We start from the raw sequence: 27,680 nt of genomic DNA, 5'->3' as shown, positions 1-27,680 counted from the left end.
TGATAGATAATTCAGTAAAAGTTCCAGTAAAGACCCCACAGGGAGCAGCTGCCCTGCTGCTCATCCTCCAAGATAACTGACAAATCCACATAAACTTACACAGATAAACCAGTACATGACATCACAGAGACTGGCTGAGCAGCAGAGAACAAGACACTAAAAAAGGACAAAGAGGAGGGAAAGAAGGATGCAACACATCTTTCCCCTTAACAAACACAATGAGAAAGAGAGAAAAGCAAGTAGAGGAGCAAAAGGATAAAAGAACTCGCAATAGTAAGAAGAAAAAGTTAAACACACCTGAAATCAACAAAAGAATAAATGAGCGTGGTTAATGTGCTCCACATGACAAACCCATTTATTCATCACTAACTCAAATAAACTGAACACCTCAATAAATTTTGAGCAATGATGGTTCAGTACTGCAAAATATAAATGAAATTTGAAAATGAAATTTGAACACCTCTAACAAAATATAGCACCTAAGTGGTTCACAACAAATAATCACCAATAAAACTGAGCACCACTACGGCTCTTCACCAGCAAGCATAAATAACACTGAGCATGAAAATGAAATTTGAACACCTCTAACAAAATAAGGCACCTAAGTGGTTCCTAACAAATAATCACCAATAAAACTGAGCACCACTACGGCTCCTCACCAATAAAACTGAGCACCTATACAGCTTCTCACAAACACTAAGCACCTCTGTGGCCCATCACCAGTAAGGATAACGCGAATTGAGCACCTCAACATAAGTTGAGCAAATAAATGGCTCAATATCAATAAGAAATAAAACTGAGCACCCCTATAGCTCATCACAAACACTGAGATCTATGTGGCCCACCACCAGTAAGCATAACCCAAACTGAGCACCTCAACATAAATTAAGCATATAAATAGCTCCAGCAAGCATAACAGAATTGAACACTTCTACAAATCATCGCAAGAATAATAAATATAAATTAAGCACTAGAGAGGTTCAGTTCAGTACAGGTAACCCAAAAAGAATAGAGCATCTCAAAATCATTAACAGGAATCACAAATATAATTGAACCCTTCAAATATTTTGAGCACAAAAGTGGTTCCAAATTCCAAAAATAATTCCCACACGCAACACATCTGTAGCATGAACTAAACTGTAAATCATAGGGGAAACAGCATACTGCGTAACTTAGATAATATGCAACAGAATAGAACACAAAAGTTTAAACATAACAAGTTAAAATAATAAAAGTAGTCACTGTCGTCAAATCTTCGGAGACAGCTCTTTCCCTGAATTGTTGACTGAAGTGTGAACGAAGGATAATCACCACACCAATACATCTTTGAGAAAGTGGTTGGCAGGAAACGTGGTTGGCAGAGTACATGTTGTGCCTCAAACGTGAACAAATGCGCCAATCATAAAATGGTGGCAGGTTTTCAGACCCTGAGCCGGGTGGCTCACAGGGCATCGGAGCAGAAGAGCGTCCACAAGCAGCAATGTGGGACGTCACGGGATTCATGGAGGTCTCACAGCAACGAGTGTCACAGAAGAACATTGCGGCACAGCACGAGAATACAAACAGGTAAAGTGCACGAGCTCTGTTTGTATTTTGAACCACAACAAAACAGTTCAAACTGCCCCACAGCAGAAAAATGATCTTGTCACATGGGGAAATGAAATGACAAAGTTTCATTGCGCCTTCGCTGCCAAAAATTCCTCCGGGAGCACATAGACCACAAATCTTCATGTACGTGCAGGCAGTTTCTCCACGTGCGGAGCTGCAGGGATTAATTTGTAAAACACTATAAAAGTTCTTATTTCTCCTTGCATAAGCAGAACAGAACAGTACATGACATCACAGAGATTGGCTGAGAAGCAGAGAACAAGACACTAAAAAAGGACAAAGAGGAGGGAAAGAAGGATGCAACAGGGTGTTACCCTGAAACCTGTCCCAGGATGCTCGTTTCCGGTCCAGGAAAGACATGGCTTGGCAGTTTGGGCTGTACTGTTCCCATGAGGCACAGGGTCAAGACTGATTTGCATATAGCTGTGTCTGAAATGGGGTGGCAAAGTGAGCTAAAGAATGATGATGGATTCAATCCAGATCTGTGACTGGGAGTATTTGAAAAGTTTCAGCACTCCGTCTATCATTTCCTTGTGTTTACTTTGTTTACCCTAAGTTGGCAGGGTATGCCCAGACGAGAGTCCCTTGCTCACTTTGCCAGTGGATTCAAGCTAGACTGACTGACTAGTTAAAAGTGACTGGGGATGAGTGTCTGAAAAATTTCCATCATATCCATGTGTTAGCATTATTGTCAGCCATCAAAAATAATGCAAGAGAGGACATCAAACTCATGAGATATTTTTACTAAACTCTACTGAAGGAAAAGGAGGAGTTATGGGAGTAGAACAGATGGCAGATGATTTGAGAGGACAGTAAAATCAAAAAATATCTGTTTGTCAGGGCATAGTATATCCTGTGGCAACACTCAATCATTCTCTATTATAGAACAACATATCCTTGAAGACCGCCAGTATGAACACTTCTCAATACTTCATCCTGCAACACATATTCAGAACATGGAGATTACAAATTCTCTAAGAGCAGCAGGTGAACTCATGGAGTTAGTACCGTTCTCATTGGACAAGGTCATACAAGCCTCCATTACCGCCCAATGTTCTCAGCTGGTTCTCGAAGTCCTGCTACAGTACACCAAACTGTGAGGGCCCACAGCTGAGTCAGTAACCAGTATGAGGTCATTGCGCCCTGTAGTTCGTCAGCACTGGCGAGAGGCAAGGTAGATCCAAGTTTGTCACAGGTGTCTGGGCCGATCTCAGAGATATCTGTGCAGGTCCAGCACCTCCTCTCACGCCTCCAGCTACTCCATTGGGCATAGGCCAGACGGGCCTAGCATGGTCCCTTGCACACACGCAATCCAATGGGAGGGGGGGCAGTGCTTGAAATGAAAAAGTAAAAGTGCAGGCACTCTGTACCATAGTACCTGTTGTTTCTGAGAAGTGCTGGTACTACACAATTAAAAGTATTACATTTTATCTTGAGAAGTGCAGGAACTCTCCCACTCAAAATGAGAAAGTGCTGTTACTCAGTACTGGACAGTTGCCGCCCATTTAAAGCACTGAGGGGGAGGCAGGTTGAGCGGGCCCCCTCGTGTTCCTTTGCACTCAGTCTGAGGTGGGGATGACAGCCACGATTAGCTCAGGATATTCACGGCACCAGGATGGATCTCGCAATTATGCGACCACTCCTGCCACCATTTTGACCACACACCCCATTGAAAACAACTTTAGTATTGTTTTATAAATAATATAAAGGGGCCAAGGACAGCTTAGACAGGACAATTCAAGCCTTGAACAGGTGCAAGAGTTTACTTTCCTGGGAGAACATCTGACACACAAAGTAAAATCAAAGAAGCTCATAACTAGGCCTGGGCAAAATTGTAACTACACTGGAGTATTTTCAGAAATTAAAAAGACTGTTGTAATGCAAAATTACCGAAAATATGCAATTTCTCCAGCTTCAGCAATCAATAGAAATTTGGTGCAAAAATCCTAATGCTATTTTATTAGAGCAAAATGCATCCTCTGGACCATTTTTGATGTAACGGTGCATTTTGCACTAAGAAAATAGCGCTAAATGCTGGATTATGCTTCTCACACAATTATGCATAATTATAACTAACATTGTGGCAATTATGAGTTATTACACTGTAGAGAATTATTCCAGTTATGCCCACCTCTACACATAGCCAGGAGCTGTAACTTCCTTGCCCAGTTTACAGGGAGAAGGGTGGAGACACTTGCCTTACTATACTCTCCAAGGGCCAGATGTACAACGCTTTTTATCATACAATCGGGTCTTAGACCAGTTTGCGGATGCGAAAAAGCATGGGCCCATGTACAAACATTATAATGCAAGTCACAAATAAATTGTGGCTCGCAAAATACTGTTTTGCGACTCGCTACTGGGAAGGGGCATTCCCTTCCTAATAGTGACCGCACAGCTATGTACCAATGTTTTGCGACTGCAATTGCGGTTGCAAACCACTTGCAAATTACCACCTACTTCAAGTAGGTAGTAATTCATTTGCAGATGGGAAGGGGTCCCCTGGGGAATCCTTCCCCGTCAACAAAAGAATCACCTTCCGCCTCCTCACCCACGCACACAAAGCCCTACACGACCAAGGCCCGAGCTACCTCAACAGCCGGATCAACTTCTACGCTCCCAAACGCCACCTCCGATCAGCCAACCACGCCCTCGCCGCCGTCCCCCGCATCCGAAGAGCGAATACAGGAGGAAGGTCCTTCTCCTACCTGGCCGCCAAGACCTGGAACTCCCTCCCGACCGACCTGCGCCTGACCCAAGACCACCTCTCCTTCAGGAAGAAGCTGAAGACCTGGCTGTTCGAGCAGTAGCGGCTCCCCCCCCCCAGCGCCTTGAGACCCTACGGGTATGTAGCGCGCTTTATAAGTGTCACTGATTGATTGATTGATTGATATTCAATATTATTTGTAAGGGCAGGTAGTGGTGCCAGGGACCACTACCTGCCCTTAAAAAACTTAAACAAAAATGTTTCCTTTTTTTTTTTAAAATGCATCCCGTTTTCCTTTAAGGAAAACGGGCTGCATTAAAAAAAAAGCTGCTTTAATTAATAGCAGTCCCAGACATGGTGGTGTGCTAAGTCCAGCAGGCCACCATCCCTGGGAGGGCCTGTCATTCCCAATGGGCTCGCAAATTGTGAGATGCTCATTAATATTCATGAGCCTCGCAATTTGCAACCCTATTGGGAATCGCAAACAGTGTTAAACACACTGTTGTACATCTCAAATAGTGCCTCACAAATTACAAGGAGCAAATGCGTTGCAATTTGCAAGGCGCTATTTGGCAGGTTGTACATCTGGCCCCTAGTGTATAGAGCTACAGGGCCAGATGCTGTCCTACATTGAACTGATATTTGGGGCTACTCGAACGTGTCAGATTTTGTTAGGGCTTAATATTGCCTTCTTAAAATATCTAAGATTGCTCCTTAATACCCTAATGGTCAAGCTTCTTCTAGACCTTAAGAGGCTGGAATTCCGATCTTAGCCAAGTTAAGGTCTGTTGTTTACTGCGCGCGGCAAAGGGGCACATCGGAGGTACAGCACTACACAACAGTGGCGCAAGATGCACTGCCCTTTCAGGTGGTAATTTGCTTGGATGGTTTTGGCATGTGCCTGCTTTGCTATGATGAATAGATATGTCTGATCATAGGACTGACCATGAGCCCATCCCACGAGTGAGGTTAAACGTGCCTATGAAAAGTGGCTCCTGGTGACGCTGACCTTTAAATCTACTGAAGGGGCAATAACCAAGGCTTTTCCCACTAGAACAATCTTCTTTTAACTGTAATTTACAAGTTTTATGGTATGTCATGCAATGTCATATCATGTTATGTTATGTTGTGTTGCGTTATGATATACTGTTGGTTTCTACAGTGCACTAATCACCTATGAGGGTATACAGGCGCTTGAGTAGGTGTGTGGGCGAGTGGTCCCCGGTAAGTTATTTAAAGAGTCAGGTCTTCAGCCCATCCATATCACCTGTGAGGGTATACAGGCGCTTGAGTAGGTGTGTGGGCGTGTGGTCCCCGGTGAGTTATTTAAAGAGTCAGGTCTTCAGCCTCTTGCGGAAGTCAAGAAGTAAGAAGGAGGCCCTGATGTGTTGAGGGAGGCTGCAAAGGATGTGGAAGCAGGAGGTGCTCACTGCATTGACCTGTGCAGTCATGTTGAGCTTGTTATCTAGGATGATCCTCAGATCTCTTGGACGTTTGGTTGGGTATTTGCATTGATCCTAGGTCCAATGACCTTCATATGAAGCCCCATAGGGAGGTCTTGTTTCCAAGGACCAGTACTTCCGTGTTGTCAAAATTGAGCTTCATGCAGTTGGTTCTCATCCAATCTGCTACCATAGTCATGAAGTTGGGGAAGTTGGTTCTAGTGGTGGCTGTCTTATCCATCAGGGAGAGGAAAGGCGTCGTAGGCATAGGAGATGATGGTGATGCCTTCCAGTCAGGTGAGGTAGGCATTAAACAGAGTTGATCTGAGGATCGATCCTTGGGAGACTCTGCAGATCAGGTTCTTGGTCTCCGATGTAAACGGTGGCACTCTGACCCTTTCGGTTCTTTCCATGATGAAGGAGAAAATTCAGTTGACTGTGGAACCTTGGATACCTATCTTGTGGAGTCTTCTGATGAGAGTGTTGTGGGAGACAGTGTTGAAAGCCGTGTATATAGGTCGAGCAGGATTAGGGGCAGTGTTTCTCCTTGGTCCAGGATGGTTCGGATGTTGTCGGAGGCCGGAATGAGTACTGTTTCAGTGCTGTTGTTCTTTATGAATCCTGATTGATGATTGGGTGACAAAGCTCGAGGTGGGTTAAGAGTTGCTTGTTGATGATCTTCTCAATCATTTTGGGTGGGAAGGGGGGCAGGGACATAGGTTAGAGGTTGCTCAGTTGGTTTAGGTCTGCTGATGGTTTCTTGAGGAGAGCGTTGACTTTCACATGTTTCCAGTCACCCGAAAATGTGATAACTTTGATGGAGGTCTTGGTGATGTGGGTAAGAGCGGTGCTGATTTGTGGTGTTCTCAGGTTGTAGATGTGGTGATGGCATGAATCCTTTGGGGTCCCTGAGTGGATGGTCAGCAAGATTGTCACAGTGTTGTCTCTGGTGAGGGTTGTCCATTCAGTCAGGTGGACATCTTGGTTGGGGATGGGTAGGATGACTATTAGTTCGCTGGGGTCAGGATGGTGTGCAAAGTGCAGATGTTTTCCATTTTGCTGTAGAAAATGTTTGACAGATCGTAGCAGAGTTCTTGGCAGGCGTTGATGTTGTTGATGGAGGCTGAGGGGTGTGGTGAAGTCCTTGATGATCAAGAAGATCTACTTGCAGCTTTTGGAGCTTTCTTTACTCCGTTCAGCTAGTGCTATTTTTTGTGGTGTCTCTTAGTTGCTGGTGGTAGAGTCTGAGAGCAAACTTGTAGTTGGTTCTATTAGTTGTTTTGTAGTTGGCTCTCCATTTCCTTTCTAGCTGTTTACAGCACTGTTTGGTGTCTCATAGCTCCTCTGTGTACAACCTGGCCTGCTTGTTGGATCTTTTTGCTTTTAAGCTTGAGGGGTGAAAGGGACTCTGCACAGTTCTTAATCCAGTTTTTGGAATTAGTGATATTCTTGTTGAGGTTGACTGTGGGGTTAGGTTGATCTGTGCTGAGGGCACATAGCCAGTCTCCTTCTGAGATTTTGTCCCAGCTGCAACTTGGTACGCTGATACTGGTGGGCGTGTTGAGTTGCAATGTGTTGATTTTGAAGTGGATGATGGCACGGTCATTCACTGTGAGTGGCAAGTTAGAGTTGTATTTGATGCTGTCACTGGTGGTGAAGATGGGGCCCAGTGTGTGTCCTGCGGTGTGTGTTGGTCCTGAGACGAGCTGGGTAAGTCCAGTGTTGCCCCGGCATTCCAGTAGTGCTGTAGGGCAGGGGTTGGTTCTGTCCTACAGGTGGAAGTTGAGGTCACCAAGGAGAATGTGCGCCTTACGTATTTGATACTTTATAAAGGAAAGTGGGCCTGGCCTGCTATTGTAATCGCTGTTTTAATAAATAAACTAGCTTCAGACCATTTATCTTTTTTACATGGTCTGGGTAATTTAATTACCAACGTTTTTTAAAGAAACATGTGCTTACACAAATTCAACATTTTTTCAAAAGGTGTCCGTAGAAGTACACACAACACCTTGTTCTGAATAAAATAAATCACATGTATTAAGACAAGACATTATAATACAAAAAATCCAGTCGAAAATTTAAACCATAAGCAACAACCACTTCTCCTAGTACATTAAATTACATACAAAATACAGGGGTTGTTGCAGTCCTAGGTAAACGTTTGTGGATCCAATGTGCATAAATATCAAACAACATGCTACATCTGGACAATTACGTATTTGAGCAGGGCAATGAAGTTGGTAATGAGACTGGTGAAGGGAGACACAAAAATAGGCACATAACTGTCGAAAGAGCAGAGGGTCAGAAGGGTGAAGTGAAGGGGAACCAAAAGCGGATGAGAGGCAAGAGTGAAAAGAGGTTCATAGAAGGCAGAGGTAAGAGTAAAAAGAGTGAAGAGATAAGAAAGGAAAGCAGTCACAGACACCAGAGGAGGAGCAGAAGGCAAGAGTCTTAGAGCAAAATAGCTTTGCAGAAGCTAAAAGCTAAAATTAAGATACGTAAAGCTGGACACAAAATGCTCCCAAAAAAAAAGTAAGCATTTTACAGTTCAAATTTTTATAACATATTATGAATTATTTAAGAAGATACTATCTAATAAACAATGTTAAATACCACAATATTTAAATAATCAATATTTAAAACTTCGACTATTAATGTAAAGAAAAAACGTGATAAGTTTATACTCAGGATATGTTGACCGATATTCAATACCATTGTTAGTTGATAAGGAAGCCAGTAGCTCATTAGGCAAAGTGAACATGTCAATTGTTTGGTGTGTGGGGGTGTTATATAGCATTAAGTCGACCCGAAGGTATCAGAGCACTTAACATATGCACCAGTTGCATATGTAACAGGCGGCGCTCTGACGGTCACGTGACCTAGAGCTCCTCTCTACTTAAATCCAATGCCACTTCTCCCGCGCAGCAGATGCGCGCAGCGGGCGCACAGCCGGCGCGCCAAAGGCGCGCCAAAGGCAAGCCCATCTGTGCTAGTCCACACCCAAACGGGGCCAGGAGCCACAACCCCTGGTCAAAAGTGCATAAATCGTCTGAATCTCTATTCTAAACAACTCCTAGCTCTCCGCCCCCCGGTTAACCCAAAATGCACCCGGTTCACTGCTGACAGCCTAGCTGTGAAGGTCTGTCCCTGCTGCAACTTTGCCCCTGTCACTTCACAGTCCCTCCGCCTCACCTCTCCTGGTACTGAATCCTACCCTAACTCATCAGTCCGACCCATCATAGATTTTACGTTCCTCAGTCTAAATTGCCGATCACTCCCCAAGCATAAAATGGGGATCCTTGACCTTCTTCTAGACGAACAACCTGACGCTTTGTTCCTCACAGAGACCTGGCTCCATGAGAGTGCCGGCCCTGATGTGGCAGCAGAACTACCTCCCAATTATGCCATCGTCAGGAAGGCCAGAGTGACAAAAAGTGGGGGTGGGGGGGATAGCCATCATCTTTAAAAATCTTTTTCAATGCAAATTTGATCCGTTTGACTTTCCCAACTGCGAAGCCGCCCTATTTAAAATATCCTTCAACCCCAATTTCACACTTTCCGGTCTTTTAGTTTACCGCCGGCCAGGACCCCCCACCAACTGGGCCTCATCCTTTCCCAACCTCATAATCCCTTTCCTTTTAAATTCCAAGAATTTCTCAGTCCAAGGCGACCTAAACCTACATCTTGACAATCCCCTTAATTCTACCTGCAGCAACTTCATTTCTGACCTCACAGCTATGAATATTAACCTACTAAATACAGGCCCCACTCATAGTGCCGGCCACCTGCTTGACCCCATTTTTTCGAGCCTTCCTCACATCCATTGTGCCCCGGCAACACCCATATGCTGGTCAGATCACTTTATATCCAAATTCTGGCTAACGCCCCTTTCCTCCCCTACCCCTTTTTTCCCTTCCCTCAAGGTCCCCAAAAGAGACTGGAAACAACTGAATATAGGTGTCCTCAACAAGCTCTTATGCGCCAACCGACCCATATCCGATTCTACGGTTGACGTACGTTCAGGAAACATATACGATTGGCTTTTAGATGCTTTTGACTCTTGCCTCCCCCTCAAAAATAAAAAAATAAATAACCACCGACCCCAGCCCCTTGGTTTAACAAAGCTCTTAAGGCTGAGAAATCTAAATGTAAAGCCTTGGAACGGAGATGGAGGAGAGACTACACACCTGATTCCAAAGTTGTCTACAAAAAAGCATTAAAATTATACTACAACAACTGTAACTCCGCTAGGGCCAGCTTTGTCTCCAAAACCATCTTGGATGCCACTAACTGTTCAAGAACACTTTTTGGCCTAGTTAAAGAGCTTGCCGGCTCTGAGACCCTAGCAAAATCTCTGCCTTTAACTAAACGTCAATGTTACGATCTTGCCCAATTTTTCACGCAAAAAATAGAGAAAATTTATTTTGAAATTGCTAACTCCCATATAAGCAAAACCCCACAGTCTCAATCCATCATTTTACCCCAGACCTTACCCCTAACACACCTCACTGTCTCTCCCCAAACGGTTCCACAGCTAGTCTCTTGGCCCCCACTTGACCTAGACTCCTTGATAACCATCCTTGGAAAGGTCAAATCCGGTTCCCCGAAGGATCCCCTGCCAATCTCCACACTAAAACAGCTGGACCTCTCTCATCTGTCCGACATCCTGAATGCTCTAAATTCTTCCCTGCTCGAATCCACAGTCCCTATGCATTGGAAACACGCCATGGTAACCCCTCTCCTGAAAAAGCCCTCTGCCGACCCTAGTGTCCTCTCTAATTAGAGGCCCATCTCACTCCTGCCTGCCTTCACCAAAATTCTTGAGAGACACATTCACTTCCATCTCTCTCAGTTTGTCGAAACTCACAAAATCCTCCACCCCTCTCAATCCGGCTTTCGAACCGGATTCTCCACGGGAACCACACTGTTGGGGGTCACAGAGAAGTTGCGCCATCATCTCGACACTGGGGACACAGTCGCACTGATATTGTTAGACCTTAGTGTGGCATTCAACACTATCTCCCATTCAGTCCTAATCAACACACTGAAGTCTTTGGGCATCTGTGGCTCAGCCTTGGACTGGATTACTTCTTTTTTAACCGACCGTACATTCCAGATCTTCTCTGTCACAGACACTTCCTACATTTACCCATCACCCTTTGGTGTGCCCCAGGGCTCCATCCTTAGTCCTCTTCTTTTCAATTCATATGTCAGGCCTCTAGCAGACATAGCAGAACAAGCAGGCCTAACTCTTTTTACGTATGCAGACGATTCCCAGATCCTCTTTTCCCTCTCCAGTACTGCCCCGGCTCAACATCCCTTCTTCAGACAGGCCTAGGGAAAATTGCTACATGGATGAACCGCAATCACCTGAAATTAAATGGTGATAAGATAGAAGTCCTCATCCTAGGCAAAAATAAAGATCTGTGGGGCCTACTGCATTGGCCTGCTGAGATGGGCGCCCACCCCAAACCCTCCAGTCATGTCCGTAATTTGGGGATAACTATCGATGACTCTCTAACCATGCACCATCAGGCAGTAAAGGTAACAGCTATCTGCTTTACCATCTTGAAATGGCTCAGGAAGATCATCTGGATGCTCCCAGATGACACCCAGAAAACAGAGGTCCATGCCCTCATCACCTCTTGGCTGGACTATGGAAACATCCTTTACCTTGGCTCAAACAAAGCAGTGACTCGAAGACTGCAGTTAGTACAGAACACTGCAGCAAGATTACTTTGCAAGGTTCCCAAAGCCACCCCGATATCTGGCTACCTCCGTAACCTACACTGGCTCAGGGTGGAGACCCGCATTAAGTTTAAAACCCTGAGCTATATGTTCAAGATCAAAATGGGAACGGCACCACAGTATCTTAACTCTCTTGTCCCTATGCCCCCACTCGCCAGCTACGATCTACCACTCTCGGATATTTCACAGTACCTAGGTTCAAACTATCCAGGATGGGGGGAAGATCTTTCACTTACCTAGGTCCATCACTGTGGAACACCCTTCCTCTCGCCATACGCTAAGAGACTGTTTACACACGCTTCCGCAGATCACTCAAGACCTGGTTATTTAACCAGTGACTCCTTCTATTACTGCCCTCTATGAGCTACACCTAGTCCTCTTGGCGCCGGGAAACCCTTTTTGGGTAGCTGGTGCGCCCTATAAATTAAAATAATAAATAATAAATAAATAATAAATTGCATTACAGACGGCACATTTATTCAGATTAAGTGATGTGCTCAGAATCACAGCATGTTGAGCATACCTCCTGAGATACAAAACCAGTTCCCCAGCTTTAAGGTCGACCGCTCTAGCTGTTAGGCCACAACCTCTCCCCTATTGCGAGCTGTCTTTTTGAGTTCAACAGTACTGAGGTCATTGAATGATCCTTGTGTAACAGTATGCCAATCCTCACAGGAAATTCTACAGCAAACGAATATAAAAACTCATGTATAGCTCTGAATGTAAGTTCGAGCTCGGCAGAAAGTTCATCAGCCTTGCAATATGTATTTAACTTCTGAAATTCCCAGGTAGGATGCTACTCCTCATACAATTCAGTGTCTCTTTTATCGTACACATAATACAGTTTGCTAGCTTTCGTACAGCCCTGTTGTGCCACTCCTACAAACACAGCCAGTTTTTGTGTGTCCATGTGTCTAAGTTGTGTATAAACTGTGAAGGCCAAACACAAGTACCTGCATATTTTAGACTCTAAAATATGCTGGTGCTTGTGGTTGGCCTTTACGGTTCTCGGTAGGCAAACTCCTCCAAATGTGTGTCTAAAATTGTTTCAAGGGAAGGCCAATTAATCTATTGAACGTTGTGGTCCACAGCAGGAGGTTTGCTCTCGGGTTCCTGTATGGTGAAACGGTGACTGTTCATCTTTGTTTGTGGTGCTTGGATGATCTAACATATGTGTTCCAAGATGGACATCTACAAGGCAATGTTGTGAAGGAAAGGGAGGTAGGAGAAAAGCTGTGCAGCTACCGCACTTTTGACAATTCTCATAAATCATTACCCTTGTGCCTTATACAGTCTAAACAAATTTCACACAACTGTGGCCCAAGCCCTGCAATCTTGTTAGGCTTACCTGGTGGTATACATCCTGGAATAGCATATTCTAACATACAAATACGTTTGTAAACAGCATCCCTCTGGCATTTTTGCATATCGCCATTGTTAACTATTAAATCGATAATCTCGGTCATCCACGTGGTGCCTGAAAAAGTTCAAAGAAACCACAGGAGAATGAAGCACAGATCTTCATAATGTTGAAATTAATCATGCAAAACAAATGAAAAGGACAGAGAAATTACAATCAGGCTGGCTAATGACTGCCTTCCATAGATAGTCAATGTTCTACAGTCAGTGCCAGTTCCAGGTAAAATTAGTAAACAACGCTTTAACCGATAGCATCAATGTCAGAACGTTGTAAAAGCCTCCCTATGTGCACATTTCATTATGGAGAAAGCGTATACATCAATATCAAAAAGTGAACCTTTCAATGTGTCGTGAAGCTCAGATATAACAAATACACTTGACAAGGCAAAGACTTGGGGGCATATCAGCAACACCCGGCGATAATTATCGCTCAGCGCTCTTAGCGTGAGGATAATTATCGCCGGGTAACGTAGATTTTTATCGCTGAGATAGCGTGCTATTAGCAACGCTTATCTCCTCAGCGATAAAAATCCTAGCACTAACAGCCTAACGTGAGATTATTGCTGGAAAATCAGAGATAATCTCACGTAGTGTGGCGTTAGCTTGCTGATAGGGACTCACAAACTTAGCCATGATATCCACCTTCCATAGGATATCATGGCTAAGTCAGTCCTGAAGCAGGTGTAAGGAAAGTAGCGATAACAGGGGTTATCGCTACTTTTCCTGCCGCTATGCTTCATAGCGTGGGGCTTGATGATAGGAGAAATGTCACTTAGTGACATTTCTCCTGTCATGTTAGGTCAGGAACGCCGACTTTGTATCTCATTAGAGATGCAAAGCTGGGTGTTAGGAATCCCCACGCTAAAGCAAGGTTTCACGCATTAGCGTGGCCTTGCTAATTAGGCGACAAAATTATCGCTCCTTTTCTGCCGAAAACGGCCACAAAAGCAGCGATAATTTTTTATCGCCAACTTGTAAATATGGCCCTTGGTGCATGAAAACAAATTATGGCATAATCAAAGTGAAAATACGTTCAGACAGACATGGACCAACGAGCAGAGATAGAAGGCATCAAGGTGGAGGTCCAAGAACAGACTTTTATTGTTGTACATTAACTCCTTTTTGAGCAAGGTTCTGTTTTTTGTTTTTTTAGTTTAAAAAGCTTCATTAGAACAAGTAAAGAACATGGTAAAAAAAATGATAACAACAGTCATAAACAGAGTACAAAGATATCATGAAATGTATATGAACAAAGGGGGAGGTGAAGACGTAATATAGCAAACTTTTCCTAGACATGACATCAGCGCGAAGAACAATCTTAAACAATTATGTACCATAATAAATTACCATTTTTAATATTTTGTAAGATAAGGAAGAAAGGATAAATAAAAAGAAAAGAGAGAAAAAGGGAGAAAAGGGAAGAAAAGAAAAATAAGAACAACATCCTTATCAAATATTTAACAAAACTAGCAATAGTAAACATTATAAAATCTCAGGAAACAAAATGTTCTCAATAGCGTATGAACACTGCGAGAAAGAAAAATTTAACACAGTGCTCACGGCGGTTGGAATACAAAATTACTGTCTATGTTCTGGTTTTCAATGACAACAAAAAAGATTTGTTTGGAACCAGGCTCAACTCGTAGCCATGTCATTGACCAATATCCTAATTCTCCACAAAGGTACCATCGTTCCCAAAAAAATAAAGGGAATTTGGAGGATCCCAACTCCTGGACTTTGGAATTCCTACCACACATTGGGTGCATGTTTGACAATTGTATTGTAATAGCACTTATGTAGCACTTCTAAAACTGATGAGGTGTTGCAGTGCTTCGTTCCAGCCATCACCTACTAAGGAAGCCATGGTTAGTGGTTAATTTAATGCTTATTGGTGGTTAGTGGGATTAGTTTTGTGCTCTCAAGTAAACAATTGCATGCATTTACTCCAGTTTCTTTGTGATATCTCAAATAAATAGACGCTAGACACGTTCATTAGTGGTGGGTATGTGAGTTCATGCAGGAGGTTGATGGGATTAAGTGAACAACTAGGTTTTCAGTTGCTTGCGGAAGTCAAGAACTGAGGAGGTGACTCTGATTTGAGGTAGGAGAAGGCATGACTAATGGATCTGGTTCTGCGAGTTTGACTGGGCGTAAAGGTCTTTTTGGTCTGTGCAAGTTAATGCAGTTAATGAGCCCAACATAACATTGGACCCACATACCTCATCAACTGCAAGTTAATGCAGTTGATGAGGTAAGTGGGGCCAATGTTGTGTAAGGCTTTGTATGTGTGTGTGAGCAGTTTGAAGAGTGCATGTTTGTGGATTGAGAGCCACTGGAATTTACTCTAGCCTTAATAAGATGACTAAGTAAGGTAAATGTAACATTCATAGCCTGGGTTTCCCAGTCAATGTCTCGTATTTTATTCCAATCTACACCTACTAATGAAGGGTTAATAGCTTTTCAGACTTCTTTAGTGCACCTGAAAGTCTCCTGTGAGGTTTTAGGGAGGGTGTCTTTGTGGAAAAGAAATGCTGAAATGATCCACCCATACAAAAGAGAAGGTTAATGGACAAAGGGGCCTAGTACCAGTGCCCGAGGAGCTGTCTAGCCTTTGCAAAAATAATTTAGAATATGGCAAAAGGATGTGGGAAGACGAATCAGATTAAAATAAATAACACACACCGGGCAAGTAGTCCCTGCTACTGATAGGGGTTACTTTGTCTGTGGATTTGCAGATATTGCAATAATGAAATTTCATCTTTCAAATGCAATCAGAAAATAACTGAAGAGAGTTGGCTGTGTGCCTCATGCTGTATTCTGTGGTGTGCATATGAAAAATGTTGAGGACACTACAGCAGACTAATGGATGAAGCAGGCTGACTGAAAGCCTCTATGTGGAAATATTTACATGTGCATAGTTAGTAAAATAAACAAGCATTTGAAATGCAATAGGACTTGCATTTACTCGAGACCTATTGCATTACAAATGGGAGTGCGGGCGGGAGACACGATCAAAGAGTGGGAGGGCAAGAGAGAAGGCACGGACAGCGGGAGGGGGGGCACTGGAAGAAAATAGTGCTCATGCAACACAAAGTAAAGGGGGCAGTAGCCATGGAAGGATACAAATGATGACATGGCTGTCATAAGGAGGGACTAACAGCCTATAAACCAATTGGAAGGCAGCATTTAGAAAGGACAAAGGCACAAGCCAAAGAAAAAGTAGGCGGGGGAGTGGGCGTGGCTTCTCCCCTGTACTCCACTACCACATATCAACCCCAGAGCAGCCCTTGCGCGCTGGCTCAGGACTTGACCTAAAAAAGCTCTTGGCTAATGCAAGAATTGAAGAGAAAATGCAGGTTCACAAATTTGTGCAAAACAGTGTGTTGCATAACCCTAAGAGTGTAATTAACTGTAGCAAGAGGATTTATTCCTTACTTCTGCATACGTTAAAAATCTATAGCAGGAATTGAGGAATTCTTCAAAATTTGATTTGAATTAGCCATCTGAAAATGTTTCTATCAGTGGGGTATGCGTAGGGTGACCAACTGGCATGGGTGCAAATTCAGGACATTGAGTGCAAAAATTCAGGACAAAGGGTCAAAATTCAGGACAAAAATTCAGGACAGAATTCAGGACACAAATTCGGGACAAAAGGTACATTTTGCATACACATCAGAAGAAGTCACGCAATAGTGCATAAGTAAATAGACACCAACACAAGCACAAGTCAAAATAAGTTTATATTAGGTTGAGAGAACCTTGCACTCACTGTATCTGTTGTGTATGTGAGTGAAACTTGAACACCTGTGTTTGCATATTCAAAAAAGGTCAAAGCTGAAGGCTTCTCAGATCTTACATGCCCCCTCTCCCCCACTGAAAAAAAACACCGATCTGAAATGCTGTCACTGGGCGGAGAGGCCCATTATCATTCTGTATGTGATAATTAGGTTAACATACAGAATGATAATGGGCATGATGGCAGTCTGTGCCAGGTTGGGGATCACAGCAGGAGCATGAGCTGGCCCCTACAGTGAGAGTTACAGGCTGCTTGCGGGGGGCAGCTCACGCCAATGTCTGAAATAACAGACAAAAGGCATCCGTGGAAGAAACCCTTACGGACAACGGACGGTTGGTCACCCTAGATTTGTGGGCACTAATATTTATTCTAATAGGTGTAGGGACACAGACTTGTATGGTCTTGCATGGTGCATGACATTTTCTTTTTTTTTTTTTTTTCTTTTTTTAAGTCCTCATTACTACCATGGTTTCAGTGCCATACCAGATTACCCTACAGTCAGCTGTCTCAATTCATAAAAGAACTGGCAGGGATATATGACCAAGGAAGTGAGTAGAAGATATCCCTCAGCGATTGCAGTTTCAATCTTGGAAGGCGAAGAACCAGGCATTTCCCTTCTTATAAACCACCTTGGTGTAAGTGGCAGCCAAGTCAGCCCGGGCTAGGACCAGGTATGGTACGAATGGCTAGAACACCATAATAGGGTAATCATCGGACCCGGGGAAAAAAAAAAAAAAGAAAAAAACCCCGGGTATTTCAGTGTACCCATGGCAACAAATACCAAAAAGCTCTTTTACTCTGATTACCAGCCCTAGCCAGGTCCATACGTGATGTATATATGATGGAGGCCTGCCAATCGCCAAAGGAAGGAGGGGACACGTCCTTCCATTTCTTGCAGATCTCCCTTCTTGCCAACAAAATCGTATAGAACACTAAGTTTTTGGCTGCACCTTGAGCTCCTTCCAAAATCCCGAAGATCACAAGAGGTAAGTCAATGTTTACTTTAACACCCAATGAAGTGGTTAGAATGTTACTAATAGCTGCCCAGTATGACACTAAACTGGGGCAGTCAAAAAACATATGGGTGTCTGGTGCAGCCAGAAACCCACATCTGGAACAAGCAATTGAGTTACCCTCGGAAAATTTAGATAGTCTAAGAGGAGAATAATATGCCCTATGCAGTGTAAACAAGTGGTTCCTCCGTAGCCAAGAAGGCTTAACTATGCTACACAAAAGGCCGAATGAGTCTGTCCAAAGATTTTGTAAGTTTGGGCCAGAGATTGAAGGGCTCCAAAGTGAATCAGGCAGATCGAAAACTCCATCCGTTTCCTCCAACAAGAGTTTATACCACTGTGAGGTCTCCTTTTTTCCCAAGGGGTTGTTCATCAGGTTATTTATGAGCAGGCTATATCCTCCAAGTGCAAACTTGTTTCTTTCTAAAGCTTGAGATTTGTAGGCCTGAGTCCAACTATGTATTTGAAGGTACTTGAGCCTTGATAGATTAGGGCCGATCTTAGCCTGAAGATGTTCCCATGAGAGCAGCTCCCCTTAAAAAAAAAGATCTCCCCAGACCTCTAAGCCTGCGTCTCTTATAGGAGCCGCTAGAATGTCTTCAAGCCAAACGGGGTTTTCAGGAAGGCCCCATAGCGGCGTCTTATCACAAAAATAGCTTAATTTTATAGATCTTGTGACTTCGGCCCATAATTTTGCCAAACCTTGTAATACCTTCAGTTTGATCTTTTTGAAGAACTTGGGGTTGCCGAATTTGAAGAGAAAGGCTGATTGACTAGCATCTTCCCATTCTAACATGGCTGAGAACATTAGACCCACCCCGTAGTCTGTAGGTATTTTTAACAACATACGGGAATGAGTTAACTGGAAGGCCCAAGCATATAATTTCAAGTCCGGGGCTGCCAAGCCCTCTTTATCCCTTCGTCTTCTAAGCTTTTTCCAAGAAATCTTTGCCTGTTTGTTGTTCCAAATACAAGATGTTATGTCTGACTGCAATTTAACTAAACAAGAATAATCAAAGTGCAAGGGAATGGTACAAAACAAAAACGAAATTTTAGGAAGGATCGACATCTTGATTAAGTTGACCCTCCCAATTAAAGATAGTGGGATATGAGACCATGAGTGCAATAACCTACGGCATTCTTTAGCTACCGATGTTAAATTAATTTGAGCTATTTCTTCTATGTCCTTCCCTATCTGTAGACCCAAATACCTCATCGAGGAGCCCGCTTGTAAGTCTATAGCTTGCCCTTCATGATTCCAAACAAGCATCTCGGTTTTAGTATCATTAATTTCGTAACCGAAAACTTGACCAAATGAACGAGCAATCCTTAAGATTATAGGGAGTGCAGAGCCAACATCTGAAGTAAGAATAAGCACGTCGTCAGCATATAGGGCTACTTTCCTTACCCACCCTTTATACGCGAAAGGCTTAATAGAGGTCTCCTCCCTCAGTTGTTGCGCAAAGGGTTCGATATAAAAATCAAACAAAAGGGGGGAAAGTGGGCAGCCTTGCCGTGTCCCCCTAGTGATAGTAACTGGATCAGACAAATCTCCATTGACCAAGAGGCGTGCTACAGGATTATGATATAACAAGCCAATTGCCCACGTAACCCAGCCCCCACGCCAAACTTAGCCAAAGCCCCCGACAGGTATACCCAGTTAACTCTGTCGAAGGCCTTGGTCGCATCTAACGTGAGGGCGGCCAAAGGAAGGGTCCGAGCCGAAGCTATATCTATGGCTCCTATTAAATCATAGGTTAGCTCGAATAATTGTCGCCCCTTAACGAAGCCCTTATGGTCTGGATGGAGAACCAGAGGCGCAATCACAGCCAACCTTGATGCCAAGATTGTGGTAAAGATCTTGTAATCCACATTCAGGATTGAAATTGGGCTATAAGAACCACAAGCTGTCTTTGGTTTCCCTGGCTTCAGAATAAGGGTGATTGAGGCATTATCCCAGGAATCTGGCGGAAGCTGACCTTCCAGTAGGATTTGATTAAAAAGAACGGTGAGGAATGGAACTAATTCTATTTCAAGGGCTCTATAAATTTCTGCCGGCAGACCATCAGGTCCAGCCGCCTTCCCCTTCTTACTTCTTTTAATGGCAGATCTTACCTCATCCTCAGTGATAGCTTTATCTAAAGATTGAGATTGCTCGGCAGATAGTGAAGGTAAATTGATGTCCCTTAACCAACCCTCAACAGAATCTGGCGAGATCTGCTTATCCTCCTTATAGATTACCTGAAAGTAATCTCTGAAGGCAGCCCTGATGTCCTCATCTGAAGAGAAGATGTATTTATCTACCATTATTGCAGTAATGTTATTCCGCACCAGATCAGTTTTAGTTTTCCAGGCCAGTAATTTCCTGGCACCTTCAGTGTATTCAAAATGGGCCAACTTACTGGCTTCCCATCTTTGTTGAAGTCGAAGATTTAATATCGAACTCAAACTACCCTTCAAAGTCACTAATTGATTATGGAGAGTGGGCAGATCTAAACCGGAATCCATACAGTTGGAGTCTATATCTTGTTGTATTTGAGATATCTGATCTTCAATGGAAGTGACTTCCTCTCTATGTAACTTACTACGGTATGAAACTTTCCCAATGATAACCCCTCTCAAAAAAGCTTTAAACGAATCCCAGATTATTCAAGTCGTAGCTGAGCCACTGTTGGAATTCAAAAAATGATGGGTTTCTGATTTAAGAAAAGTAATATCCTCTAATGATGAGAGAAGAGACCGGTCAAAAGACCATGTGATGGAACTCTTTTTAATCAAACTGGCAAGTTCCATTACTACCGCTGCATGGTCCGACAGATGTGATGGGAGGTAGCTAATACTCTTTACGGAATCCACCAGCCTCAGACTTATTAAGATGAAATCTATTCTGGACTGGTGGTGATATTTATAGTTCCTGAAAGAGACCCCTTGTTGTTGCCCCGACCTCGCTCTCCAGATATCAACATACCCATATTGCTTCATGGCACTTTGGAGCAGGGCCCTCGTCTTAGAAAAAACAGAGGATCGATTATTGGGTGATTTGTGCAACAAAGGATCCAGTACGATATTAAAATCGCCTGCCAGGATAATGGGTTCAGGAAAGGTAATCAAGTGTGGAAATATAGATTCCAGAATGGAGGGATCGTCCTGATTCGGACCATAATATCCTAAGATTGTACTTTGTTTACCAGACATAACAACTGACACTATGGCCCATCTGCCACCTGGGTCAACTGCCTGTGATATCAGCCTAGCTTTAGCTCCTTTTTTAAATACAACTGAGACCCCTCTTGTATTAGTTGTTTGGGTAGTTGAAACTGCAAAGTCTATCCAGTTGTTTTTCTTAATAAGGGTAAGCATTTCAGTGTGAGTTAGGTGTGTCTCCCGGAGCACCAAGACCTGCGCATCCAAGTCCCGCAAATATTGCATGATTCTATTAGCTCTGGGCTTGGTGCGGAGGCCATTAACATTCCAGGAGATATATTTTACACTACCCATACTTAAAAAGAAAAAAAGTAAAAAAAAGCCAAGATTACCGTTTGTTGCATTGATTCCTGAGTCAATATATACCTACTTCCATCTTTAATAGAGCTGCTTCGAGCAATGAGGACCATTTTATATTTATGCAACCCCCCAACCCGCCTCCTACCCCCGTGCAACATCTCCCGCCCACCCCACCCCCCTTGGAAAACTCTTGTGTTATCTAACCGGAAAATGGTCCGGTAGAAGCACTCCTTTGACAGGCTCCCGTCAAAAAAAAACTCCCTCCCATCCAGCGATGAAAAAATGAAAAATATACGACGATGAAGAAAAACCCCCACCCAACAAACAGTAGGAAAGAAAATAACCAAAATTACTTTGGCCGATTAGCTGCATAGAGATAGAAAAAAACATTTTAGTCTGTATAGATAAGAAGATATGGCATAACGTAAGGAGCCTAGACCTATATAGACCTATATATTAAAGGTGAACGCTGTCTATAAGGCTTATCAAGAGAGAGACACCAAGGCTATGTCAAAGCATATATAAACTATTTATGCTCCTTGCCTAACATCATCAAAAGCTCATCGGCTTCCTGAACTGACCTGATGTTATACATCCGATTATTATGCATAACTTTGATGGCTGCCGGGAACATGAGCTGAGCTGTTGCTCCTACTTTCCTAAAGGCATCCAGTCTCCTCCCAAACTCCCATTGCTTCTCCAATGTAATTCTAGAGAGGTCAGACCTAACTAAGAAAGTAAACCCACTCCCTACGAGAGATTTTTGCTTTAATGCCAAATTTAAGATCTGCTCCTTCAACACATACGTATGAAAGTTGACCAGAATCTTACGGGGCTTCGATCTCTGGGGATTCCGCCGAAAGGGATCTCTGTGAACTCGTTGTATGTCCATGGCTAACTCCTCAACTGAGTGCTCTAAGCCCAGGGACTCCTTTAACAGAACAGAAATAAAATGTTTTATATCTGAGCCCTCAGTTCCTTCCAGAATATTGAGAATCCGTATATTCCCCCGCCTGGCTTTATTTTCTAACGACTCCAATCTCTCGTTTAGACTTTGCTCCTCTCTAGTAAGCTTTTTTATATCATCCTTAACTTGCTCCAAGTTGGTAGAGAGAGCTGCAGAGGTCTCTTCCAAAGCTCCCGTTCTGACGTTCAACCCCTCAATCTTATTGTCCAGAGCTTCACAGTGTTTCCTTATCTCTAACTGATTTGCAGAAGACTCAGAAAACCCCTTCCTGATCTCCATCGTGAGCGCAGAGAACATCCCCAGCAAAGAGGGGAAATGGGAGACTCAGCCTCAAAGTTGGCAGTAATAGCACCAGCAGAAGCATTCTGATGCAGAGCCTTGATGTTCTCTTCATCCGCACACTCTCCACTAACTGCCCCTTCCATCACCGATGTCGCTGCCACCTGTACGTCGGAATTTGATCTTGCCGACCTTGTCAGGTTTAGAGGGGGACTCGGAGGAGGAGACTGTTTGATGATAGACAAACCCCCTGATGCCTGAACCCCCAACACCACCTCTTGACCTGCGCCGGCTTCTTCTAGGTCTTTCACTTGTGGGGTAAACTGTAGTGGTGTACCTGTTCCCTCTTCTGTGGCTTCGTCCATACCTGATGTGCGGGAGGATAATGATGACCCATTTTCAGATGGAGAGGGGAGAGTGTCTGGGACAATCAAGACCCCTGCCATATTGTGATCTTCCACAAGATTGAGAATCTGGGGGACCGCTTTAAAATAAGATCTAAGTGATGGAGTGATCTTGGATCCTAGAGATAGTACTACCTTAGGACCCTTTACTTTGGATTTAGATTTAGATTTTTGTTTGCTTCCTCTAGCCTTGACTTCTGTATTTAGATAAGAAGAAGTTTTCCCTCTAACCAATATCTGAGAGTACTGGACAGTGCCTGCCCCCCCAAGAGCTTGTGAAACTACCTCACTTGACTCTTGAATAACCTGCCCCCCATCAGCTGTAAATGACAAGTCAACAAACTCCCCACGAGTACCCTCGGACCCCGGCGGCAGTCCAGCCAGCGTATCAGCACTCTTAGAACTCTCACCACAGAGAAAAAATCCTTTCGCCGACCTTCCTCCCTCGGCTTCTCCCCGAGGAGGCGATAGCGATAGCGACAGCACAGATTTCTGCAACCCACCTGACGCGTCCTTAGTAGCTACCACTCTGGATTTGGCCCCATTGGCAGTACCACGACGTGACTGCACCAGGCTCCGCACCTTTCTCCCCCGCCTTAGCTCCAGCGCGGCTGACCAAAGACGTAGCCTCGGCTTCCCCGGGGGCTCTTGCGGTGAAGAAAACGGAAGTTGGCCTGATACTAGCTCCTGGGGGGCCTTCTTCGAAGAACACTGAAGCACTCTTGCCTCTGTCGAAAAAATGACACACACCACAGAGTCAGTAGGGGGAGAAAAAACTCGGCAAGCACCATCCAGCGAGGAGTCACACGGGCGAAAGCTGTAAGCAGAATGCAGGCAAGCAACGTAACGTGGGGCGTCTGATGGAGAAACACGGTAATGCATCTTCGCCGTTAGTTAAAGGGACAGCCGCCTGACGAAAACAAAACCGAGCCGAAAATGCGTTTATCTTAATTCAAATTGAAGTATTGTAATCCCCGACAATCTCCATCGCGGACCCTACATCTCCGAGCACCAAATTTCAGTCATTGCTTCCAACGCATGACGAGGTGGGGTTAGCTCCGACGGGAGCTCGCCTCGGAGCACCGCAGCAGCCTAGCTAGCCGCCGCCATGTTTTCCCCGTCTACCTTCATTCCAAATAGAATGTTGCAGCGGTGCATGACATTTTCATTGGAGCTAAATTATATCCATGGGACCAAAAGTGGTCGAGAAGTGTAATCATATGACAGAGTCATATGGGAAAAATCTTAAACAAGGGTTCCTTTCCCCAGACTTGGAGTTCTATTTGTAGTTGTATGTCTAGTTTGCTGTTAAGTCCCTTTTGGGCTTTGGCACAGTTTAAGTGCTTAAAACCCATACCTGACTGGTCACTGAAAAGTAAACACTGATCATTAAAGCCGCACTTTTTGTCCCTGCATTCATAACTCTTATATGACTCGAACTCTAAAACCCACAAAGATTTTGGAGTTCCTGCCAGACTTTATGGAAGGTGTTTTTAAGCCAGCATGACTATATTGAATTACTGCCAAAAAACAAAGAAGGGAGTGAAGAGGTATAATAAGTCGTGGACTCGGCCTCCTCTACAAGTAATGAAAAAACAAAGGGAGTCCACTCTCAATACCAAAGAACTGTGCTATCCTTACAAACAGTGATTAAACCCAAGAGAACCATTAGTTTTCTAGCATGGGAGAAACAATATGTGTTCTAAAATAACCCTCAACCACCAAAAGGTCCCTTAGTGGCATGCTTCACCATCGGGTTCTTCCTGCCCCACTGCGTGACGGGGTGTGCTGCGACCTATGGATACCTTAGAACACATATTGTTTCTCCCATGCTAGAAACCTAATGGTTCTCTCGGGTTTAGTCACTGTTTGTAAGGATAGCATGGTTCTTTGGATTTGAAAGTGGACTCCCTTTGTTTTTTCATATATTAAATTACTAACGTGTGTGGTTCAAACATGGGAGTATATTTACAAGAAATGGAGCTCCGCTGTTCTGCCACAGTAGAGAGAAACATTTTTTACCGCTGCAGTACGACACTTCCTAATGCCATGTTAGCGTCGTATTTACAATACGCTGCTACATGGGGTTAGGAAGATTTAGCGACTGAAAAAACTGGTGCAAAAGTCAGTGTCAAGTCATTAAGAAAATGCATGCTACGATACAAAAAGTGACATTCTGTCATTTAGCAGTGAGAAAATACATGCTAGCCAGCCTAACGTCATTTTTCAGCGCCTAGCTGGGAAAAAAACATAGCTAAGAGATAAAAAAAGTTAAACTTACCTGAAAGCAGCTATGGAGTAGCCGGGAGTCACCACAGCACAAGACAAGAACCCCCCCCCCCCAACCACACTACCAGCAAGGATGACCAGTCAGAGTCACAGGGGAAGAGGAAGTGCAAGTTCAGTTGGGAGGCGAATGAGATCCAGATAACGGACCAACAACACTAGCTCTTCATCACCTTCAAAGTGTCATTGGGCTAGAAAAAAGACCATATGGCAGCCCATAGTGGACAAGGTAAACAGTGTTGTTGAAGTCAAGAGGACAGTGATGGACTGTAAGATGCACTGGCACGATGCCAAGCGCAAAACTAAGGAGAAACTGGCAAGCAATCTCCAGGCAGCATTGCAGACCGGAGGTGGTAATCAAGCGACCTTGGGGGAGCTGGATCCATGGGAGGAGCAGGTGTCGACTGTCATCAGTGAGGACCAGCGGTTGGAGTTACGGGACAAGACAGTGCTGACTATGAACAATTACAACAGTAACAGGGTAGGTCCCTACAAGGGCCAATAGGGGGAAATATGTAATATTGTGCAGTCCAGGCAGCTATGTCCAAGCGCTGTGCCACACTGTCAGCAGGATAAACGTTAGGCACCTGGCTCATCTATGCTCAGACATGACATCAGCGGACGGCTCATTGGCATTTCGATCATATGTTGGCGTAGGGCAGCGTTTCAAGCCTTCAAGCTGGGAATTTCTACCTCATTATGAAAGGGCAGCAATGTGCGGTTTCTACTAAATACCGTGCATTCCTGTCTTAAAAGCCTGTGTTGGCACACAAATATCAGATGTACACCAAAGCAGGCTCCCCTGCACCCTAGTTTAATGGTACTTGCGACGTTGCAAGCCATATGATTGTGCATCCAGCAAAAGGAAAAGCACAGGGATATGTTGTATTGTCCTAAACACAGCGCAACCCTGCACTTTCCTATTCACACAGCTTGGTGCACATCAACCTAAACTCCAAACTCCTAGCATGCAATTGGTATCTCACAGCAGAAACAACACACCTGAGTGGTGGGGGATATCTGGGCCCTGTGTAGTACCTACATAGAGGGACAGTTCAAGACTCACATCTGTACTCCCTAGAATAAACTACATGGTACGCAGCTGTCCGGATATGCAGGCTCAAAGCACACCGCTCAGCTGCCATTGTAGGAACCGCATGAAGACCTTTTACCTACATATATACGATGGGTGTGGTGGTAAATGCACGGTATGTAGAGCAGTGGACTATAGGCCATATTTAAAGTCAAAAGGTGCAGGGCCTCATCGTTAACAAATCAGCAGCGCAGAGCAGCATCATTTTACATATGCTTGGATGGCCCATATTTACTGAAATATGTGCCACCCTTGTGCACACCCCTGTGCTACTGAAAAAAGAACAGCTGTGTGCCAACGTTTGCACCCATGAACCATGGCACGAGGGTATATTTATTGTTGCTTGGCTGTCATTATCGGTGCCAGTGCAAGGGAAAACACATGTGGTGGTATGACACAGGTTCGCACAGCTAAAGTTCTAGCACCACTGTGTTGTGCCATTTCTATGTGAACATACCACTCGGTAGGTACATGTCACCATTCCCAGCACTACTACTATTTGGGATGCTGCCTGACACATATGACTCCATTACAGCCGCCATGCTTCCCATTGGAGATGGCCACACATAATGTAGGTGTCGTAAGCACATGAGAGTCAATGTATGATCAGGGTCCCATCATTGTGTGGCAGTAAGTCAGCTGCCAGGACCAAATTTGGAACAGCCAGAGGGGACATGTACACATACTAGTGCATGGGTCTAATGAAAACAATGTGTAGCACCCTGCAGATCACCAACTCTGGTCATGAGGAAATGGCATGAAAGTTAGTGATTGGAATCTGAGTACAGGGCCCATCGTCTCTGAGTAGATGCACAGTGGTAGTGATGACAATGCTGAGATCCAGTCATCAGAAAGGGAAATTAAGAGCTATTTGCAACCCTACCCTTGAGGAGCGGCCGTACTATACATCAACGAGGAACTGAAAGTGTCATGTAATGCACTTTGTTGGTCAACTGCTTTAACCATGTCAACATGTAGGAGGCATCACAAATAGGATTTCCACATCTCATTGCAGAGGATGAACTCTCACCTCCTGAGCAGCACCCTGTCCCGGACATTAGTGATGATGGCGATGATGACAACCTAGCAACCATCGACCAGGATTCCCGACAAGAGCTCCTGGACTCCTTTGGCACACAATCTGCAGACACTGGAAGGGTCATCAGCGTTGTGGCATCTACACATACCCTGCCTAACAACCCACATGTACCACCTACCACCCCTTCCAGAACCCGGGAGTCCGAGGACCCAGCCATTACCTTCTAATGTACTGTGGTAGGAGTCCAGTGGTAGTTAGCAGATCAGGTGCTGGCTGGGATGTAGACTATGGCGGCCACCCTAGAAGGAGTCTGTGGGTGCCTTAGTCCCAAAAGGAACTACACTGCTGCCATCAGAGCCACCTACTCTCTGTTCC

At 44.3% G+C, this 27,680-nt stretch overlaps 1 protein-coding gene across 1 annotated transcript in view; it reads right to left on the bottom strand.

Annotated features, from left to right (window-relative positions):
- LOC146860196 (sulfotransferase 1 family member D1-like) overlaps positions 1-27,680 on the bottom strand; it is a 267,089-nt gene that overhangs the window by 167,358 nt on the left and 72,051 nt on the right. The window contains exon 2 of the mRNA XM_085646322.1: positions 12,854-12,982. Within this exon, the coding sequence (XP_085502448.1) occupies positions 12,854-12,982 (129 nt within the window). The remainder of the gene's footprint in view (positions 1-12,853; positions 12,983-27,680) is intronic.

The sequence above is a fragment of the Triturus cristatus genome, chromosome 3_1 (genome assembly GCF_964204655.1).
Source record: "Triturus cristatus chromosome 3_1, aTriCri1.1, whole genome shotgun sequence".
Lineage (NCBI taxonomy): Eukaryota > Metazoa > Chordata > Amphibia > Caudata > Salamandridae > Triturus > Triturus cristatus.
Note: the sequence above shows the minus strand (reverse complement) of the source record. Positions and strands in the feature narration are given on the sequence as shown.